Genomic DNA, 23,204 nt, shown 5'->3' with positions numbered 1-23,204 from the left:
CGTTGGTCCTATAGAAAGTGAGTCTGGGGAATTAATAGGGGAAAATAAGGAGATGGCAGATGAATTGAACAGGTATTTTGTATCGATTTTCACAATAGAGGATGCAAGTAACATCCCAGAAATAGCTGTAAATCAGGAAATGGAAGGGAGGGAGGAACGCAAAATTATAATTAACAGAGTAGTAGTATTGAACAAATTGTTGGAGCTGCGGGCTAACAAGTCCCTGGGTTCTGATGGACTTCATACTAGCGTGTTAAAAGAAGTGGCTAGTGAGATACTTGATGTGTTAGTTTTAATTTTTCAAAATTCCCTAGATTCAGGGAAGGTTCCATTAGATTGGAAAATAACCAATGTAACTCCTTTATTCAGAAAGGAAGGGAGATAGAAAGCAGGAAACTACAGGCCAGTTAACATCTGTTACAGGGAAAATGTTAGAAGCTATTATTAAAGACATTATAGCAGGGCACTTAGAAAAATTCAAGGTAATCAGGCAGAATCAACATGGTTTTGTGAAAGGGAAATCATGTTTAACCAATTTATTGGAGTTCTTTGAATAAGTAACATGTGCTGTGGATAAAGGGGAACTGGTGGATGCACTGTACTTAGATTTCCAGAAGGCATTTGATAAGGTGCCACATCAAAGGTTATTGCGGCAAGTAAAAGCTCATGGTGTAGGGTGTAACATTTTGACATGGATAGAAGACTGGTTAGCTAACAGGAAACCAAGTAGGCATGAATGGGTCATTTTCTGGTTGGCAAGAAGTAAGTGAGTGGTGTGCCACAGGGATCAGTGCTGGGACCACAACTATTTACAGTTTACATCAATGACTTGGATGAAGGGACCGAAGGTATGGCTGCTAAATTTGCTGATGACACAAAGATAGGTAGGAAAACAAGTTGTGAAGAGGACATAAGGAGTATGAAAAGGGATATAGATAGGTTAAGTAACTGGGCAAAATTTTGGCAATGTAGTATATGGGAAAATGTGAACTTATCCACTTTGGCAGGAAGAATAGTAAAGCAGTATATTTAACATCTCACACTGAAGAGTGCCTGCAGAGTCTCATCGACAGGTTTGCGGCTGCCTGCAATGAATTTGGCCTAACCATCAGCCTCAAGAAAACGAACATCATGGGGCAGGACGTCAGAAATGCTCCATCCATCAATATTGGCGACCACGCTCTGGAAGTGGTTCAAGAGTTCACCTACCTAGGCTCAACTATCACCAGTAACCTGTCTCTAGATGCAGAAATCAACAAGCGCATGGAAAAGGCTTCCACTGCTATGTCCAGACTGGCCAAGAGAGTGTGGGAAAATAGTGCACTGACACGGAACACAAAAGTCCGAGTGTATCAGGCCTGTGTCCTCAGTACCTTGCTCTACGGCAGCGTGGCCTGGACAACGTATGTCAGCCAAGAGCGACGCCTCAATTCATTCCATCTTCGCTGCCTCCGGAGAATACTTGGCATCAGGTGGCAGGACTGTATCTCCAACATAGAAGTCCTCGAGGCAGCCAACATCCCCAGCTTATACACACTACTGAGTCAGCGGCGCTTGAGATGGCTTGGCCATGTGAGCCGCATAGAAGATGGCAGGATCCCCAAAGACACATTGTACAGCGAGCTCGCCACTGGTATCAGACCCACTGGCCGTCCATGTCTCCGCTTTAAAGACGTCTGCAAACGCGACATGAAATCCTGTGACATTGATCACAAGTCGTGGGAGTCAGTTGCCAGCGTTCGCCAGAGCTGGCGGGCAGCCATAAAGACGGGGCTGAAGTGTGGCGAGTCGAAGAGACTTAGTAGTTGGCAGGAAAAAAGACAGAGGCGCAAGGGGAGAGCCAACTGTGCAACAGCCCCGACAAGCAAATTTCTCTGCAGCACCTGTGGAAGAGCCTGTCACTCTAGAATTGGCCTTTATAGCCACTCCAGGCGCTGCTTCACAAACCACTGACCACCTCCAGGCGCGTATCCATTGTCTCTCGAGATAAGGAGGCCAAAGAAAGATATTTAAATGGTAAGAGACTGCAGAACTCTGCAGTACAGAGGGATCTGGGTGTCCTGATACGTGAATCACAAAAAATTGGTTTGCAGATACAGCAAGCGATTAGGAAGGTAAATGGAATTATGTTGTTTATTGCAAAGGGAATGGAATATAAAGGGAGGGATGTTTTGCTACAGTTGTATAGGGTATTGGTGGGACCACATCTGGAGTACTGTGTACAGTTTTGGTCTCCTTATTTAAGAAGGATATAAATGCGTTGGAGGCAGTTCAGAGAAGGTTCACTTGACTGATACCTGGGATGGTATTTAATGAAGAAGGGTTGGACAGGTTAGGTCTGTATCCGTTGGAGTTTCGAAGAATGAGAGGTGATCTTATTGAAATATATAAGATCCTGAGGGGTCTTGACAGGATGGATGCTGAAAGGATGTTTCCCTTTGTGGAAGAGAGTAGAACTAGGGGGCACAGTTTTAAGATAAGTGGCTACCCATTTAAGACGGAGATGAGGAGAAATATTTTGAGAGTTGAGAGTCTTTGTAACTCTCTTCCCCAGAGAGTGGTGGAGGTGGGTCATCGAATATTGTTAAGGCAGAGGTAAATAACCTTTGACTCCCTGCTTAGTCAAGAATTTATCAGGGGTAGATGGGAAGGTGACATGGAGGCCACAATTAAATGACAGAGCAGGCTCGAAGGGTCCGAATGGCCTCCTAATTTGTATGTTTGTAAGACTGAGATGGACAGATTTTTATTGGGTAAGGGTATCGAGATATGGATCAAAGGAAGGTAAATGGAATTAAGGTACAAGATCAGCCACGATCCTATTGAATCGAGGGACTACATCTCGTGTCTGGAATAAGGCTGAGTTTGTTTGTTTTTTGTGACATGAGGAGGGGGAAGAAAAGTGCGTTAACATTATGCAAAAGTCATGCAGCCTGGACCTGGTTTTCCCAGATTCGATGTGAGTATTTGTAGTAGTTTTCTTCCCTGAATTAATCCCTGCACTTTTTGTTGAAATGGAATTGATCTACACTTGAATATTTGAACCTTGCCAGTACCAGCTGCCCGAGCTTGCAGTCTATTCATTCGGTCCCTGACCTGAAAACTCATTCCTGCTGCTGAGTTTGTGTTTTGTGTTCTCAATTTCTTTTCTGTCCACTTGTCTTTCTGATTTATACAAATATCTCTCTTTGCATTCATCTTTACTCTGTCTACATTATTGTAAAAGCTTGATTTCTCCCTTAAATATTGTTTCCTCTTTTGCCTCCCTTCATAACTAGTGATTGAAAACCCTTGGCTGTTCTGAGTCATTTCCAGTGCCCGTAGACCTTTCATAAGCATGGTGCCTGCACTTGGACACCATAGTCCTTGTGTGATTGAATGCTTTTTAATGTGTCCTTACAATTATCGAGGATTTTTGTATGCAGGTATGTGTACATTTAGGAATAGAGGAATGTCCAGGACATTAATGAACCATTGTCCATCTGGCCCAGTATATGTGTGTGTTGTGTGCACATTTATTTGTGCAGTTTCGCTTTTTGTGTTTAGTCAGGTGAGGAAAGGTTGGCAAGTGGGATTGAACATACCCACATCAGAGTTTATTTTTCCTTCACAAATCTCTAAATCCATGAATGTAGCATTACAGTTTTTCGTGTTTTTAATACAGTATCTGAATATCAGGTATGGCTTCAGCTTGAGTCATGACAAGCTCGTGTTCTACTGCACTCCCATTATAACTATTTTGTCATGTGACACTAGTGAGTTCTACTTTTCACAGAAAAGATCTCTTGAATGTGATTCCAAATATTATTAATAACAATCCTGAAATCAAATGAAATTAAAAGGAATGTAATTCAGTCAGTGAAGCAGTGCTCTTAGACACAGGTCTTCATTCAAGGCCAGTTTTGCTAGTGTATGTCAGGCTTTGAATTGTCTGCTAATTGGGGACAGCTCCAGCTTGGTTGAAGCTTTTTGTCTGATTTCCTGAGTTTTGTAGATAAGGTGTACATAAGAGAGAGAAAAATGGAAGTCAAAAGAGAAACACTTATTTTCTTTACCTGTCTTACCCTGTACTTGTAACCTTTCTGTTTTTTTTTTAACAACCTAATTGCTTCCTCTTCAAGGGAGTAATGGACCATGAAAGATATCTCTGACCCCCCCACAGATTGCTCCTGATTACATTAGTTATTGACATATATTGGTAATTGGATGACAGAAAAGTTGAGCACTCCACACAGGTAATTCATTGGCATACAAGTCACCCCCCCCCCCCCCCCCCAGCTTAATAAATGATGCCTGATACACTGGTTAATATGGTATTTTCTGATATTGGCCTCATTATTGGTCTGATGGAAGCAGGTTGTAGGGAGATTGATTCCACCGCCATTAGAGGTTTCCATGGCACATCAACAATGATCCAAATTCCTTGGAGATCAATCACGACTTTCTCTTGTTTTCAAACCATTTGATAAAATCTTTTCATGAATTATGTCAAAATAGAACTTGGTCAGAGTTGTATTATTGATGCAACAAGGCAAGAGATTTTTTATTCTTTCATGGGATGTGAGCGTCATGACAAGGCCAGCTTTTGTTGCCCGTCCCTAATTGCCCCTTAGAAGGTGATGGTGAGCTGCCTTCATGAACCACTGCAGTCCATGCGGTGTAGGTACATCCACAGTGCTGTAAGAAAGGGAGATCCACGTTTTTGACCCAGTGACAGTGAAGGAACGGCCATAAAGTTGGCTTGGAGGGGAAAATTGCAAATGGTGGTGATCCCACGCATTTGCTTCCCTTGGCCTTCTAGGTGGTGGAGGTTGCGGGTTTGGAAGGTGCTGTTGAAGGAGGCTTGGTGAGTTGCTGCACTGCATCTTGTAGATGGTACACACTGCTGCCACTGTGCGTCAGTAGTGAAGGGAGTGAATGTTTAAGGTGATGGATGGGGTGCCAATCAAGCAGGCTGTTTTGTCTGGATGTTGTCGAACTTGAGTGTTGGAGCTGCACTATGAATATTCAGGCAAGTGGAGAGTATTCCATCACATTGCTGACTTGTGCCTTGTAGATGGTGGAGAGGCTTTGTGGAGTCGGGAGGTGAGTTACGCACCGCAGAATTCCCAGCCTCTGACCTGCTCTTGTAGCCGCGGTGTTTATATAGCTAGTCCAGTTAAATTTCTGGTCAATGGTAAACTCCAGGATGATGATGAGGGATTCAGCGATAATAATGCCATTGAACGTCAAGGGGAGATGGTTCGATTCTGTCTTTTTGGAGATGGCCATTGCCTGGCATTTGTGTAGCACAGATGTTACTTGCCACTTATCAGCTCAAGCCTGAATGTTGTCCAGGTCTTGCTGCACGTGGGCACAGACTGCTTCAGTACCTGAGGAGTTTCAAATGCTATTGAACACTGTGCAATCATCAGTGAACGTCCCCACTTCTGACTTTATGTTGGAGGGAAGACCATTGATGAAGCAGCTGAAGGTGTTTGGGCCAAGGACACTACCCTGAGGAACTCCTGCAATGATGTCCTGCCGCTGAGAGATTGGTTCCAACAACTGCAACCATCTTGTTTTGTACTAGATTTTTTTTTAATTCATGGAATGGGGGTGCCGGTGACAAGGCCAGTATTTGTTGCCCATCCGTTATTGCTCATGACAACTAAGTGGCTTGCTAGGCCATTTCAGAGGGCAGTTAAGAGTTAACCACGATGCTGTGGGTGTGGAGTCAGATGTAGGCCAGACCAGGTAAGGACAGCAGATTTCCTTCTCTAAAGCGCATTAATGAACCAGATGGGTTTTTACGACAATCGATAGTTTCATGGCACCATTACTGAGACTAGCTTTCAATCCAAATTTATTTTATTAATTAATTGGACTTAAATTCCATCAGCTGCTGTGATGGGATTTGAACCTGTGCCCCCGGGGCATTAGCCTAGGCCTCTGGCTTACTAGTTCAGTGACATTGCCACTACGCCACCGTCTCCCCTACTCCAACCAGTGGAGAGTTTTCTCCGCCCGATTCCCATTAACTTCAATTTTGCTAGGGTACTGTGATGCCACACTCGGTCAAACGCTGCCTTGATGTCAAGGCCAGTCACTCTCCCTTCACTTCTGAAATTAAACTCTTCTGTCCATGTTTGGACCAACGGTGTAATGAGATCTCGAGTTGGGTGCCCCTGGCGGAACCCAAACTGAGCATTGGTGAGCAGGTTATTGCTGAGTAAGTGGCACTTGATAGCATTGTCAGTGACACCTTCCATCACTTTGCTGATGATTGAGAGTAGACTGATGGGGTGGTCATTGGACAGATTGGATTTGTCATAATTTTTATGGACAGGACATAGCTGGGCAATTTTCCACATTGTCAGATAGATGTAAGTGTTGTAGCTTTACTGGAACAGCTTGGCTAGGGGAGCAGCTAGTTCTGGAGCACAGGCCTTCAGTACTACTGCTGGGCTGTTGTCAGGACCCATAGCCTTTGCAGTTTACAGTGCCGTCAGCCATTTTTGATATCATGTGGACTGAATCAAATTGGCTGAAGACTGGCATCTATGATGCTGGGGACCTCAGGAGGAGGCCGCGATGGATCATTCACATGGCACGTCTGGCTGAAGATAGTTGCAAATGCTTCAGCCTTGTCTTTTGTGCTGATGTGCTGGGCTCCCCCAACTTTGTGGATGGGGATATTTGTGGAGCCACCTCCTCCTGTCACATGTTTAATTGTCCACCACCATTCACAACTGGATGTGGCAGGATTGCAGAGCTTTGAGCTGATCCATTGGTTGTGCAATTGTTTAGTTCTGTCTATTGCATGCTGCTTCCACTGTTTAGCATGCATGTCGTCCTACGTTGTAGCTTCACCAGGTTGGCAGCTCACTTTTAGGTATTACTGGTGCTGCTCCTGGCATTCTGTCCTGCACTCCTCATTTATCATCTCAAAAAATGTTGCTCTGCGCTTTTACTTTTGCAAGTAATCTTGAGCTACCTAATTCTTTTCAATGACAATGCAAAGTTACTAATGGTAGCTTCACCTGAGTGAGACTGTTTAAAGATAGGCTTTAACTTTGCTGTTTCATCGTGATCACCAATGCCAGTGGGAGGAATCAGGTTTGCTGATGTCAAACAAGAACAGAGGTAGAAGGAGAGACAATGCAATACTAGCACAAGACAGGAAGAATAATGTCTTTTCATATTAGACTAAGACCTTGTCTCAATTAAGTTGTCTTGAATAAATATATTGATGCACCACTAGATATCTTGTGAAACTGCTCAAGGTCGATTAGGTGGTCAGGAAGGCATGTGGAATCCTTTCCTTTATTCGCCGAGGTATAAGAGCAGAGAGGTTATGCTGGAACTGTATAACACATTGGTTAGGCCACAATATGAGTACTGCATGCAGTTCTGGTCACCTCATTACAGAAAGGATGTACATATGAACATATGAATTAGGAGCAGTAGTCCGCTCGGCCCCTCGAGCCTGCTCCGCCATTCAATAAGTTCATAGCTGATTACTCCACATTTCCACCTACCCCCGATAACCTTCACCCCCTTGCTTAACAAGAATCTATCTACCTCTGCCTTAAAAATATTCAAAAACTCTGCTTCCGCCACCTTTTGAGGAAGAGAATTCCAAAGAGACTCAACCCTCAGAGAAAAAGTTTCTCCTCATCTCGTTCTTAAATGGGCGACCCCTTATTTTTAAAAAGTGACCCCTAGTTCTAGATTCTCCCACAAGGGGAAACATCCTTTCCACATCCACCCTGTCAAGACCCCTCAGGATCTTATATGTTTCAATCAAGTCACCTCTTAATCTTCTAAACTCCAGTGGATACAAACCTAGCCTGTCCAATCTTTCCTCCTAAGACAGCCTGCCCATTCCAGTTATTATTCCAGTAAAACTTCCCTGCACTGCCTCCAATGCATTTACATCCTTCTTTAAATGAGCAGTACTGTACGCAGTACTCCAGATGTGGTCTCACCAATGCCCTGTACATTTGAAGCATAACCGTCCTACCTTTCTATTCAATTCCCCTTGCAATAAGCTACAACGTTCCATTAACTTTCCTAATTATGTGCTGTACCTGCATACTAACGTTTTGCGATCCATGCACTAGGACACCCAGATCATCTGCAACTCAGAACCCTGCAATATCTCACCATTTAGATCATATGCTTTCTTTATTCTTCCTGCCAAAATGGACAATTTCACATTTTCCCACATTATATTCCATTTGCCAGATCTTTGCCCATTCACTTAACCTATCTATATCCCTTTGTAGCCTCCTTATGTCCTCATCACAACTTACTTTCCTACCCATCTTTGTGTCATCAGATTTAGCAACCATGTCTTTGGTCCCTTCATCTAAGTCATTTATATAAATTATAAAATTGTAATTACACTGGAGAGGGTGCAGAGTAGATTTACGAGGATGTTGCCAGGACTGGAAAAATGCAGCTATGAGGAAAGATTGGATAGGCTGGGGTTATTCTCCTTGGAACAGAGAAGGCTGAGAGGAGATCTGATTGAAATGTACAAAATTTTGAGGGGCCTGGATAGAGTGGAGGTGAAAGGCCTATTTGTCTTAGCAGAAAGGTCAGTGACTAGGGGGCATAGATTTTAAAGTGATTGGTAGAAAAATTAGAGGGGAGATGAGGAAAAGCTTTTTCACCCAGAAGATGGGTCTGGAACTCACTGCCTGAAAGGGTAGTAGAGGCAGAAGACCTCAATTCAATCAAATAGAGTCTGGATATGCACCTCAAGTGTCGTAATCTGCAGGGCTACGGACCAAACGCTGGAAAGTGGAATTAGAATGGGTGGATCATTTTTCGGCCAGCACAGACCAGATGGGCCAAATGGCCTCTTTCTGTGCCTTAAACTTTCTATGATTCTATGAAGGTGAGATGTCAAATGTTATAGCTCAAGTCTGCTGGAAGTATGATGCTTACATGAAATGCACATTTATCTTTGGAAGACTTTTAAAAATATAGGTGGTGCTTAATTCTTAACATTGGAGCTTTAGGTGAAGTCATTTATGGTGCAGAAGGAGGCTATTCGGCCCATCGAGTCCATGTCGGCTCTCCACAGAGGTATGCTGTCAGTCCCAATCCCCGGCTCGATTCCCGTAGCCCTGCAAATCTGTTTCCCTCAGGTGGCCATCCAACTTCCTCTTGAAGTCATTGATCGTCTTCGCTTCCATCACCCAGGTGGGCAGCGAGTTCCAGGTCATTACCACCTGCCGCGTAAAAAAAGTGCTTCCTCATATTCCCCCTGCATCTTTTGCCCAAAACTTTCAATCTGTGTTCTTGTACCATTTGTTAATGGGAATAACATTTCTTTGTCTAACTTATCTAAGCCTATCATAATCTTGTACACTTCTATAAAATCTCCCCTCAATCTCCTTTGTTCTAAGGAGAACACACCCAGCTTCTTCAACCTAACCTTGTAACCAAAATTCCCCATTCCTGGAGCCTTTCTGGTAAATCTCTTCTGCACCCTCTCAAGGACCCTCACATCTTTTCTGAAGTGTGACCAGACTCCAATTGGGGCCTAACCAGAGCCTTGTAAAGGTTCAGAATAACTTCCCTGCTTTTGTATTCAATGTCTCTATGAATCCCAAGATCCCATATGTTTTACTAACCACTCAATATTTATAGATTTTTATGCACTCTGTAAAGTTATAAACAACTGTTTTAAGGATTTCCAAACTGTAATGCCATCTACAAAGAGTGTTTTTTGTCTTGAGTTGCAGTATCCTTTTCGCTTGGGAAAATACTGATTCAACTTGAACCAGTCATTAAATTTAAATAGAAAATACTGGAAAAACGCATGCAGTGTTTTTGTTGTAGACTATTCAGTCTGGTGAAAGGCTGCACCCAAAGGGGACACTGGACTTGCTGTGCATTCCCAATATTTGCTGTTTTAGTTGCGTTTGCAAATTTATTTTCATTTTTGTCCTTTTTAGGTTAGATTTTATGCTTTAAAAGCACAAATAACTTAATGTGATTTCATAATATCTATCTGGTTTGTTTTAATATTGTCCCCCTTTTAGTAATGCTTCTGTGATTTTTGAAATTAAGTTCTCTAATATGTAATAATTTTTTGATTGAATAAAAGGCTGTGATTATGATTACTTGGATACCTCTGATTTAAGTAAGGGGACCTTTTAATAGATGTTTGAGCTGAAATTGCAGGTTTTAGTTATGCATTTTGGACTATTTAAGGGGCATACCCCCCCCCTCCCCCCCTCCCCAACCATTTGCTAATTTGGAGGAAAAAGTCACCGTGAATCTTAAATTATGAGGTCCGTTTTAAATTTGCACTAAGCTTTTGCTAGAAGTAGCGGACAGAGGGAAGTAAATGTAGATGGTAAACTATTGATGCATTGTTGGTTTGCCTTCAGTCTGTAGGAGCTGCCTTGTGAAATATTTAGAAGAGAACAACACATGTCCTACCTGCAGGATTGTCATTCACCAGAGTCACCCACTGCAGTACATAGGGTGAGTATGAACACTGTTGAAGGTAAACTCCAGTATTAAACAGGTCTACAGAAATGTTAATTATTGGTAATCTTGTTTTCAGATCTTCATGCAGTAGCCTTTTTGTTCATTTGATGTGCACAAAATGTGAACAGACTTTGTACTTATTAAATGGTTGTTTATGTATAATCCATAATAAAATTATAGGCTGATGAAGAAGGTTTGTCAACTAAAGCAAACTTTCAAAATAGCAGTTACGTGAGTGCTTGAATCTCTTGCCTGTGTTACCAGTGTAGCAGTGTTTGCACTATTGGAACTATAGTAGCAAGGGGCTACTACTTCCTTCTTCTAGGACATTTGAAAACAAGGCAGAAGGTGTCACAGATTGAATACATTCATATCAAACATCTGTGTTTGGCATTGAGAGTTTCGAAATAAAATTAACTTGTACACAATAAACCCTAGAGTTAATTATTTCTTGATATAGGGTGGGAAGGCCTAGGTAAATATTTTGAGTATTAAATGTTTCCCATCTGGTTGGTGGAGTCTTTTCTCCTTGTGGAATCTGCTATTTCATCTCCCCCATTCACTCGCACTTCTCTGATGTGGCTTGTTCTGAGTGGCTCCGCTGATGACTCCTATCATCTGCATTGTGACTGGGCTGGATGACAGTGAGGAATTTCATCCCACAATGTCGGCATCTATGAAAGGAGTCTGGAACTGCTGGTGGTATAAAATGTAGCCCCCTGTGGAAGCTGATCTTGTTTTTCATTAGCCTTCGTGCAGCTTGTGGCTTTTTTCTGACTTGTTTGAAAAGGAGCTACTCTCAAGTTATTAGAATCTGTTTGGAGGGCTTTGAACCCAGAGAATATAGCTTCCTCTTTCCTTCCCATCAATTTGAAACTGTCATACCACCAGATGAGAGTTGAGTGCTGTGATAGGCCCAGAACTGTCACTTGAGCACATAACTGACAGTTGAGTACCATACTGAGGGAACGCTGCATTTGCAGGGTGCTGTCTTTTGGATGAGATATTAAACTGAGGCTCTTTTGTCCATTCTTGCCCATTGAGGTGGTTGGAAAATATACCAAGACACTATTGGAAGAGTTTGGGTAGGTCTCCTGTTCTGGCCAACACTTAGCCTAGCCGACATCACTAACACAGATTAACTGGTTAGTTATCTCATTGCTGTTTGGCTGCCGTCCTTTCCTACACTTCAGAACCATCCACAACTAAGGAAGTTAAGATTGGTATCAAATTGAAAGAAAAGGCATACAATGCTGCCAAGATTAGTGGTAGGCTGGAAGATTGGGAAAACTTTAGAAACCAGCAAAGGATGACTATAAAAAAAAAAGGAGAAATTTGAATATGAGAGTAAACTAGCAAGAAATATAAAAACAGATAGTAAGAGCTTCTACAAGAATATAAAGAGGAAGAGAGTAGCTAAAGTAAACATTGGTCCCTTAGAGGATTATACTGGGGGATTAATGGGAAACAAGGAAATGGCAGAGATTTTGAATGAGAATATCCCAAGAATAGTAGAAAATCAAGGGGCAAAATTTGCAGGGCTACAGGCGGGGGAGAGGGACTAGGTGAGTTGCTGTTGCAGTGAACCGCTATGGACACAACGGACCAAACTGCCTCCTGTGCTGTAATCATTCCATGACTAGAGAAAAAATACTAGGAAAACCAATGGGACTAAAAGCTGACAAGACCACTGGACCTGATGGTCTGCATCCTTGGGTCTTAAAAGAAGTGGCTGCAGAAATAGTGGGCACACTGGTTGTAATCTTCCAAAATTCCCCACTTTCCGGAAAGGTACCAGCAGATTGTAAACCCGGATTGTGACACCCTTATTCAAGAAAGGAGGGAGATGGAAAGCAGGAAGCTTTAGGCCAGTTAGCCTGACGTCTGTCATTGTGAAAGTACTGGAATCCATTATTAAGGAAGCAGTTGCAGGACATTTAGAAACTCATAAAGCAATCAGACAGAATCAGCATGGTTTTATGAAAGGGAAATGGTGTTTGACAAATTTATTAGAGTTCTTTTGAGGATGTGGGGCAAATAAAGTGGAACCAGTAGATGTAGTGCATTTGGATCTCCAAAAGCATTCAATAAGGTACCATGTAACAGGTTACTGCACAAGATAAGAGCTCATGGTGTTGGGGGTAATATATTAGCAAAGATGGAGGATTGGTTAACTAACAGAAAACAGAGTCTGAATAAATGGGTCATTTTCAGGATGGCAAACTGTAACTAGTGGGGTGTCACAGCGAACAGTGCTGAGGCCTCAACTATTTACAATCTATATTAATGACTTGGATCAAGGGACAGACTGTATTGTAGCCAAATGTGCTGATGATACAAAGATAGATGGGAAAGTAAATTGTGAGGAGGACACAGCGTGTGCAAAGGGATATAAAAACAAGAAATGCTGGAACCACTCAGCAGGTCTAGCAGCATCTGTGGAAAGAGAAGCAGAGTTAACGTTTCGGGCCAGTGACCCTTCTTCGGAACTGACCCGAAACGTTAACTCTGCTTCTCTTTCCACAGATGCTGCCAGACCTGCTGAGTGGTTCCAGCATTTCTTGTTTTTATTTCAGATTTCCAGCATCCGCAGTATTTTGCTTTTATGCAAAGGGATATAGCTAGGTTAAGCAAGTGGGCAAAAATTCGGCAGATGGAGTATGACGGAAAGTGAGAGGTATCCACGTTGTTAGGAAGAACAGAAAAGCAGTATATTTAAATGGAAAGACTGTGGAATGCTGCAGTACAGAAGGATCTGGGTGTCCTTGTAAATGAATCTCAAAGTGTAAGCAGGCAGGTACAGCAAATAATTAGGAAGGCAAGTGGAATGTTGGCCTTTATTGCAAGGGGAATGGAGTATAAAAGTAGGGAGGCCTTGATGCAACTGTACAGGGCATTGGTGTGACCACACCTAGAGTAATGTGTACAGTTTTGGTCTCCTGAAGGAGGTATATACTTACATTGTGTTGAAGGGGTTGTCTTATGAGGAAAAGTTGAGCAAGTTGGGCCTCTACTCATTGGAGTTGAGAAGAATGAGAGGTGATCTTATTGAAAGATAAAATTCTGAGGGGACTTGACAGGGTCGATGCTGAGAAAATGGTTCCCCTCATTGGGGAATCAAGAACTAGGGAGCACAGTTTCAGCAAAGGCTGCATTTGCTGACACAACCACTAGGTGGCGCTGCAGTGGCACATGCGCAAATGCAGCCTATGCCACTAAAACGTCACCGTCTGCGACGTCAGGCAGCTGCCAGGACTAAAGATGGCGCTGCCCAAATAATCACACGAAGGCAACCTAAACACATGGCAGCACACAATGGCCGGGGAGGGGGAGCGAGCGAGCGGGCTGGGGAGATTTTGGGGGGGGGGCGCGAGCGGGCCAGGGAGGGGGAGGCATGTGGGACGGGGCGGGGGGAAGGCGAGCGGGCTGGGGAGGGTAGGGGTGTTGGGGTGGGCGGATGGGGGAGGGGCGGTGGGCAGCGGGGAGGGGTGGGGGGCGAGCAAGCGGGCCGCCCGGGGGTGGGGGAGAGGAGAGCGCGCACACCACCACCACCACAGTCTTCAGCCGCGCTGCCCCCGCGCCGTCGCCGTCCCCGCGTTACATGAGATGTCATCTGCGCATGCGCCAATCAGTCCTAGCAATGCGGAACGCAGTGCATGCGCAGAGTAGGAGCCAACGTGCGCAGTTTGGCGCAGTCTGATGACGTCAGCTGCTGGCTGCGTTGTCAATAATGACTTTGTTCAGAATTAAAGGTCTCCCATGCATGATGGAGGTGAGGAGGAATTTTTTCTTCTCAGAGGGTCATTAGTCTTCGGAATTCTCTTCCCCGGAGGGCAGTGGAGGATGGGTCATTGAATCTATTCAAGGCTGAGTTAGACAGATTTCTGATAGACAAGGGAGTTGAGGGTTATGGGGAACAGGCAGGAAAATGGAGTTGAGGCCGCGATCATATCAGCCATGATCTTATTGAATGGTTGAGCAGGCTTGAGGGGCCGAATGGCCTACTCCTATTTCTTATGTTCTAATTATTTCATTGACTGTAAAGTGCTTTAGGATTTCTTGAGGCTGTGAAAGGTGTTTATGAAAATATAAGTTATTTTTTCTTTTGTTAGGTATATGCCAGCTGAGGTTTTGTACAGTTTATCACACCCCCTGTGGGATGCAGCAACCGTGCTGCAATGTCATGCTCTTTACATCAGCTATACCACAAACCCATTCCTGGGTGTCTGAGAGACATGTTCACTCAGCCGCCTGCATCACCAGGTGCAGAAAGGTGCCTGTGCAGGGAATATGCAAATATGCTGAAAGAGATTCACAAAGCAAGTTCACTGGTTTGGAAGTTTTATTCACTGGGTACATTGGATTCAAGCACCCTCTTGCTAAACTCAATAGTTGCAATTCGCGATGGTCACTGTGACAAGTAACCAGGTTCTGAGTATAGACTAGGGTGTGATGTGTTCAAATGTGGGTAATGTTGGTCAGGTGATGAAATAACAGAAACAGTTGTGTCCTGGAGGTGGATATTCAGGACAGCAGCTCACAGTGTTATCGCACACTGGATATTCAGGACAGCAGCTCACAGTGTTATCACACACTGGATATTCAGGACAGCAGCTCACAGTGTTATCGCACACTGGATATTCAGGACAGCAGCTCACAGTGTTATCGCACACTGGATATTCAGGACAGCAGCTCACAGTGTTATCGCACACTGGATATTCAGGACAGCAGCTCACAGTGTTATCGCACACTGGATATTCAGGACAGCAGCTCACAGTGTTATCACACACTGGATATTCAGGACAGCAGCTCACAGTGTTATCGCACACTGGATATTCAGGACAGCAGCTCACAGCGTTATCACACACTGGATATTCAGGACAGCAGCTCACAGCGTTATCACACACTGGATATTCAGGACAGCAGCTCACAGCGTTATCACACACTGGATATTCAGGACAGCAGCTCACAGCGTTATCACACACTGGATATTCAGGACAGCAGCTCACAGCGTTATCACACACTGGATATTCAGGACAGCAGCTCACAGCGTTATCACACGCTAGATATTCAGGACAGCAGCTCACAGTGTTATCACACACTGGATATTCAGGACAGCAGCTCACAGCGTTATCACACACTGGATATTCAGGACAGCAGCTCACAGCGTTATCACGCACTACATTAAGAATCTAAAAATTGCAAAGCAATGATTGAAGCTGTGGTGGGGGCTTTGGTCTGCATCTGTTGTGATGACTTCCAGTGGTTGACTGTTGTTGAATATTCATTGTTGAAGACTAACCACTGTGTGTCAGAGCAGTTCATTGGTTTACAGACATACTAATCATCAATTTTAAAGCAAGTGTCTGAAATGTTTTTCTAAAAGCAAAATACTGCGGATGCTGGAAATCTGAAATAAAAACAAGAAATGCTGGAAATACTCAGCAGGTTTGGCAGCATCTGTGGAGAGAGAAGCAGCGTTAATGTTTCGGGTCAGTGACCCTTCTTCAGAACTCCCAGTTCCGAAGAAGGGTCACTGCCCCGAAACGTTAACTCTGCTTCTCTCTCCAGAGATGCTGCCAGATCTGCTGAGTATTTCCAGCATTTCTTGTTTTAATTTCTGAAATTTTGTTTATCTTTAGTTATGCTCTGTTTGCTCTCATTCACTCTATATTCCTCATGTTCTCATTTTCTGTATACTTAGAATCATAGTAATTTATAGCTTGGAAGGAGGCCATTCAGTCCATCTTGCCAGCGCCAGCCGGCAAGAAGCCATCCAGCCTAATCCCACTTTCCAGCTCTTGGTCCATGGCTTTGTAGATTACGTCACTTCAAGTGCATATCCAAGTACTTTTTAAATGTTATGAGGGCTTCTGCCTCTACCACCCTTTCAGACAGCGAGTTCCAGATCCCCACCACCTTATGGGTGAAAACATTTCAGCTCGAATCCCCTCTAAAATCTCCTGTCTCTTAACCTAAATCTATGCCACCTGGTTAAGGACCCTTAAAATAAATAAAGGGGAATATGGCCTTCCTATCCGCTATATGTAGATCCCTCATAATTCTAAACACTTAATTAGGTCTCCCCTCAGCTGCTCTGTTCCAAAGAAAATAACCCTAGCCTAACCAATCTTTCCTCATGACTAAAATTCTCCAGTCCAGGCAACATCCTCGTAAATCTCCTCTGTACCCGCTCTAGTGCAATCACATCTTTCCTATAGTGCGGTGATCAGGACTGGGCGCAGTACTCCAGCTGTGGCCTAACTAGTGTTTTGTACAGTTCCAGCCTGATCTCCCAGCTCTTATATTCTGTGCCTCAGCTAATAAAACCATGTATCCTGTATGTCGTCTTTATCTACCTATCCAGCCACCTTCAGGGATCTGTGGACGTGCACTTCAAAGTCCCCCTGTCCCTCTACACTTCTCAGTATCCTACCATTTATTGTGTAGTCCCTTGCCTTAGAACTATAGAAAAATTGCGGCACAGAAAGAGGCTATTCAGCCCATTGTGTCTGCGCCGGCTGAGAAAACTAGCCGCCCAATCTAATTCCACCTTCCAGCACCTGGCCCGTAACCTTCCAGGTTATAGCACTTCAGGTGCATGTCCAAGAACCTTTTAAATTAGTTGAGGGTTTCTGCCTCCACCACCATTCCTGGCAGTGAATTCCAGACAGTCAGAAACTTTAGGGACTTTCAAGCGGCTTTTGGATAGGTATATGGATAAAGGAGAATGATGGGGTATAGATTAAATTGTCCTTGACAGAGGACAAAGGATCGGCACAACATCGTGGGCCGAAGGGCCTGTTCTGTGCTGTATTTTTCTATGTTCTATGTTCTATGTACCCTCTGGGTGAAAAAGTTTTTCCTCATGTCCTTCTACCAATCACCTAAAATCCATGCCCCCTGGTAATTGACCTCGCCACCTGGGGAAACAAGTCCTTCCTGTCTACTCTGTCTAGGCTCCTCATGATTTTGTACATCTCAATTAAGTCACCCCTCAGCCTTCTCTGTTCTATGGAAAACAGCCCTAGCCTATCCAATCTTTCCTCATAGCTGCAACTTTCAAACTCTGGCAACGTTTTCGTAAATCTCCTCTCTACTCTCTCCAGAGCAATTATGTCCTTCCTGTAAGCCTTGTTAGCCTTCCCCAAACGCATTCCCTCATTTCTGCAGATTGAACTCCATTTGCCACTGTTCCTCCCACCTGACTAGTCCGTTGATATCTTCCTGCTGTTTACAGCTTTCTTCTTCAAGTCCAAATCATTGATCAGTCCTTTGCTTTTTGTGGTATGTCAGTACGAAGTCCTGCAGAACCCCAGTGGAAACAGCCTCCAGTTACAAAAAACCCATCAACCATGACCCTTTATTTTTTGCCTCTGAGCCAATTTTGGAGCCAACTTGTCACTTTGCCTTGGATCCATGGGCTTTTACTTTTGTGATCAGTCTGCCATGTGGAACCTTAACAAAAGCCTTGCTAAAATCCATATAGATTGCATCAAATGCACTACCCTCATCAACCCTCCTCATAAAATTAGTCATTACTCAGTCATGACTTTGTCTTAACAAATTTGTGCTGTCTTTGATTAATTCATGTCTTTCTAAATGAAGATTTATCCTCATTTATCCTCCTGTATTCCAAAGAAAATAACCTTTCCTCAGAATTTTTTCCAATTATTTTCCCACCACTGAAGTTAGGCTGACAGGCCTGTAAGTACTCTGTCTATCCATTTGTCCTTTTTTAAACAATGGTGCAATGTTAGCTGTCCTCTGGCACCACACCTGTAGCCAGAGTGGATTGGAAAATGATGGTCGGAGCCTCCGCTATTTCTTCTATTGCTTTCCTGAACAGCCTAGGAGACATTTTGTCCGGGCCTGGGGATTTATCCACTTTCAAAGATGTTAAATCCATAATACTTCCCCCCTCGCTATGCTAATTTCATCTAATATTTCACATTCCTCGATTGCAAAGTCCGTATCCTCCCTCTCTTTTGTGCAAATAGATGCAAAGGGCCTAAAGGCCTCCTTCTCTGCTGAACTATTTTATGATTCTATTATATAAAGTGTAATGCACTCATTAAGAACCATACTAATGTCCTCCACCTTCACACATAGGATACCCTAATGGTTCCTAATAGACTCTACTCTTTCTTTAGTTATCCTGTTGCTCTTTATGTACTTATAAAAAAAAACTTGGGGTTTCCTTGATTTTACTTGCCAATATTTTTTCATGCCCTCTCTTTGCTTTCCTAATTTCCTTTTTAATTTCACCCCTACACTAGGTTTTCTGCAGTATTGAGCCCTTGGTATCTGTCACAAACTTCCCTTTTTCTCTTTATCCTCTCCTTTAAGTGCTATGACATCCAGGAAGCATAGGATTTGTTAGTCCCACTCTTTTCCTTTAAGGGAACATATTTGCTCTCAACCCTCACTATCTCTTCCTTGAATGCCTCCCACTGATCTGGCACTGATTTACCTTCAAGTAGCTGTTTCCCCGTCCAAATCACCTCTCAACTTAGTAAGATTAGCTTTTCCCCAATTGCGAGCTTTTATTCCTGGTCTATCTTTGTCTTTTTCCATAATGACCCAAATGTAACTGAATTATAATCATCTCAACCAAAGTGCTCCGCACCTGAGACCCCTTCCACCTGTCCAGCTTAATTCCTTTAAAACTAAGTCCAGAACCGCACTCTGTTGGACTTGCTACGTACTGACTTCAAAAAAAAGTTATCCTGAATACGTTTTAAGGCGGCTTTGGTTGCTGACAAAGAAACCACTAGGTGACGCAGTACTGGCACATGTGCAAATGCAGCCCCATCACCCCTCAATGGCCGCGATTGCGGCCTCCACCCCCCTAAACAGTACACTGCTCCCTCCTGCGATCACTGCTTCTCTTGCCTGCTCGCCACTTTGTCCCCTGCTCTCAACTGCTCGCCATTCCCTCCCACCACTTGCTTACTGCCTTGACGCCCAGAGAAGCAGCGGGATGCGAGGGCGAGGGGTGGGGGAAGCGGTGGGGTGGAGCAGCAAGCAGGCGAGAGCGAGGAAGAAAGGCGGTGATCACAGGAGGGAGAATGTCCTGCAGCTGCTCAGTGACATCTTTGACCCTGGCACCAGGGAGGCAACATAGCATCCTGGAGTCATGTCTGCGGCTGCAGAAGTACCTCTCTGTTTCCCCTGTTATTGAATCACGTATCATTATTGCTCTTTTACTCTTCATCCAACTCACCTGTGCAGCTGAGCCACCCATGGAGCCGTCGACTTGGCTTTACCTGCACACCCTCGAGAAACCATCACTCTCAGTGGTGTTCAGAACTGAATACTAGTTGGAGAGTGTAATGCACTCATTAGATCGCTGGTCTGCCTGCCATAAGAACATAAAAAAATAGGAGCAGGAGTAGACCATTCAGCCCTTCAAGCATTCAATGAGATCATGGTTGATCTTCTACTTCAACACCATTTTCCTGCAATATCCCTTGATGTTTTTAATATGAAGAAATATCTATTAGAAACATAGCAAATAGGCCATTCTGCCCTTCGAGCCTGCTTCGCCATTCATTATGATCATGGCTGATCATCCAACTCAGTAGGCTGTTCCCACTTTCCCCCCATATCCTTTGATCCCTTTTGCCCCAAGAGCTATATCTAACTCCTCCTTGAAAACATACAATGTTTTGGCCTCAACTGCTTTCTGTGGTAGTGAATTCCACAGGTTTACCACTCTGTGGGTGAAGAAATTTCTCCTCATCTCAGTCCTGAAAGGTTTACCCCGTATCCTTAGACCTAGTTCTGGCCTCCCCCACCACCGGGAACATGCTTCCTGCATCTAGCCTGTCAAGTCCTGTTAGAATTTTATAGGTTTCTATGAGATCCCCCCTCACTCTTCTGAACTCCAGCGAATATAATCCTAACCGACTCAATCTCTCCTCATATGTCAGTCCCACCATCCCAGGAATCAGTCTGGTAAACCTTCGCTGCATTCCGTCTATAGCAAGAACATCCGTCCTCAGATAAGGAGACCAAAACTGCACACAATATTCCAGGTGTGGCCTCACCAAGGCCCTGTATAATTGCAGCAAGACATCCCTGCTCCTGTACTCGAATCCTCTCGCTATGAAGACCAACATACCATTTGCCTTTTTTACTGCCTGTTGGACCTGCATGCTTACCTTCAGTGACTGGTGTGTGAGGACACCCAGGTCTCGTTGCATATTCCCCTCTCTCAGTTTATAGCCGTTCAGATAATAATCTGCCTTCCTGTTTTTGCTACCAAAGTGGATAACCTCACATTTATCCACATTATACTGCATCTGCCAGCATATGCCAACTCACTCAACTTGTCCAAATCACCCTGAAGCCTCTCTGCATCCTCCTCACAACTCGCCCTCCCACCCAGTATTGTGTCATCTGCAAATTTGGAGATATTACATTTATTTCCCTCATCTAAATCATTAATATATATTGCGAATAGCTGGGGTCCTAGCATTGATCCCTGCGGTACTGCACTAGTGACTGCCTGAGGTTCGGATAAAGACCCATTTACCCCTACTCTTTTTCCTGTCTGCCAACCAATTTTCTATTCATCGCAATACACTATCCCCAATCCCATGCGCTTTAATTTTACACGCTTGCCTCTTATGTGGGACTTTGTCGAAAGCCTGCTGAAAGTCCAAATAAACCACATCCACTGGCTCCCCCTCATCAACTCTACTAGTTACATCCTCGAAGAATTCTAGCAGATTTTGTCAAGCATGATTTCCCTTTCGTAAATCCATGCTGACTCCATCTGATTCTACCACTGTTCTCCAAGTGCTCTGCTATAAATTCTTTGATACTGGACTCTAGAATTTTCCCCACTATTGATCTAGGTCTTGAACATGCTCAACGACTGAGCCTCCACCGCTCTCTGGAGCGGAGAATTCCAAAGGTTCACCATCCTCTGAGTGAAGAAATTCTTCCTCATCTCAATCCTAAATGGCCTGCCCCTTATTCTGAGACGGTGTCCCTGGTTCTAGACTCTTCAGCTAGGGAAAACATCCTTCCTGTTATCTACCCTGTCAAGCCCTGTAAGAATTTTGTTTGTTTAAATGAGATCATCTCTCATTCTTCTAAACGCTAGAGAATAAAGACCTCATCTATTGAATCTTTCCTCTTGGGACAATCCCTCCATCCCAGGAATTAGTTTGGCGTACCTGTCAGGTCCTCTTGGTCCTTCTGGCAGTCACCCATTCCCTCCCTGCCTGCACACCTCCAGAAACGTGTTGTCCACAAAGCTCTCAGCCTTGCTGATATCCCCTAGTGAATCCAGTCGCCGCTCAAGCTCTGAAACCCAGAACTCAAGTTGCACTAGCTGGCGACGCTTCCTACTCATGTGGTCGTCCAGGCCACGGGAAATGTCCAGGATTTCAACATGGCACAGGATGTGCGTTCCGTGGGGCTGAGGTTCCCTGCTATGCCTTCACTTTTTAGACTATTACCTAGGAACACCAACTACTCACCAATCGGATTCTTCCCTGGTTGGGATGTCACTAAAGCTATTTTGCGGATGTTACTGTTGTTGAAGATTTACTCCACTTTAACTCCTTGGTCGCTATGCTCAGTCTCCACCCATGTCTGCTGCTGCCGCTGCTGGTGAGTCTCTAATATAGATAATTGCTTCCCTGCTCACCTGATTAATGCCTTCAGATTACAGCTTTCTGATCTTGTTGTCTCCTCTTTCCCTTGAACCATTCCTTGCTTTGTAAAGGACCAGAACAGCACCTCTTTCGTCACTCTGCTGAATTCCCTCACTCACCAAATTCCCTGAGTTGAGTATTCTTGCAGCATTACTCCGTCAAGCTGGACTTTGTGCTACATGCCGGCTCTTTGATAGAGTCATAGAGTTATACATCGCAGAAACAGGCCCTTTGGTCCATCATGTCCATGCCGGCCATCAAGCACCTATCTATTCTAATCCCATTTTCCAGCACTTGGCCCGTAGCTTCGTATGCTATGGTGTTTTAAGTGCTCATCTAAATACTTCTTAACTGTTGTGAGGGTTCCTGCCTCTAGCACCTCTTCAGGCAGCGTGCTCCAGATTCCAATCACCCTCTGGGTGAAAATATTTTTCCTCAAGTCCCCTCTAAACCTCCTACCCTTTACTTTAACACGATGCCCCCTGGTTATTGACCCCTCTGCTAAGGGAAAAAGTTTCTTCCTATCTACCCTATCTATGCCCTCATAATTTTGTACACCTGAGGGTCCCCCCTCAGCCTTCTCTGCTCTAAGAAAAACAACCCAAGCCTTTTCAGTCTCTCTTCATAGCTGAAATGCTCCAGCCCAGGCATCATCCTGGTGAATCTCTTCTGCACCCTCTCCAGTGCAATCACATCGTTCCTATTGTGTGGTGACCAGAACTGTACACAGTACTCCAGCTGTGGCCTAACTAGCATTTTATACAGCTCCATCATAACCTCCCTGCTCTTATATTCTATGTCTCGGCTAATAAAGGCAAGTATCCCATATGCTTTCCTAACCACCTTATCTGCCTGTACTGCTGTCTTCAGTAATCTCTGGACAAGTACACCAAGTTACCTCTGACCCTCTGTACTTCCTAGGGTCCTACCATCCATTGTATATTCCCTTGCCTTGTTAATCCTCCCAAAATGCTTCACCTCACACTTCTCAGGATTAAATTCCATTTGCCACTGCTCCGCCCATTTTACCAGCCTATC

The 23,204-nt window shown here is 44.1% G+C and overlaps 1 protein-coding gene across 2 annotated transcripts in view; it reads left to right on the top strand.

Moving 5' to 3' along the window:
* Positions 1–23,204, top strand: part of LOC137377586 (polycomb group RING finger protein 3) — a 283,609-nt gene that overhangs the window by 152,206 nt on the left and 108,199 nt on the right. For both annotated transcript variants that reach the window (XM_068047388.1, XM_068047379.1), the window contains exon 4: positions 10,392–10,488. In XM_068047388.1, coding sequence (XP_067903489.1) covers positions 10,392–10,488 — 97 coding nt within the window. The remainder of the gene's footprint in view (positions 1–10,391; positions 10,489–23,204) is intronic.

Source organism: Heterodontus francisci, chromosome 1 (genome assembly GCF_036365525.1).
Source record: "Heterodontus francisci isolate sHetFra1 chromosome 1, sHetFra1.hap1, whole genome shotgun sequence".
Lineage (NCBI taxonomy): Eukaryota > Metazoa > Chordata > Chondrichthyes > Heterodontiformes > Heterodontidae > Heterodontus > Heterodontus francisci.
This window is presented reverse-complemented; position numbering and strand designations above follow the sequence as displayed.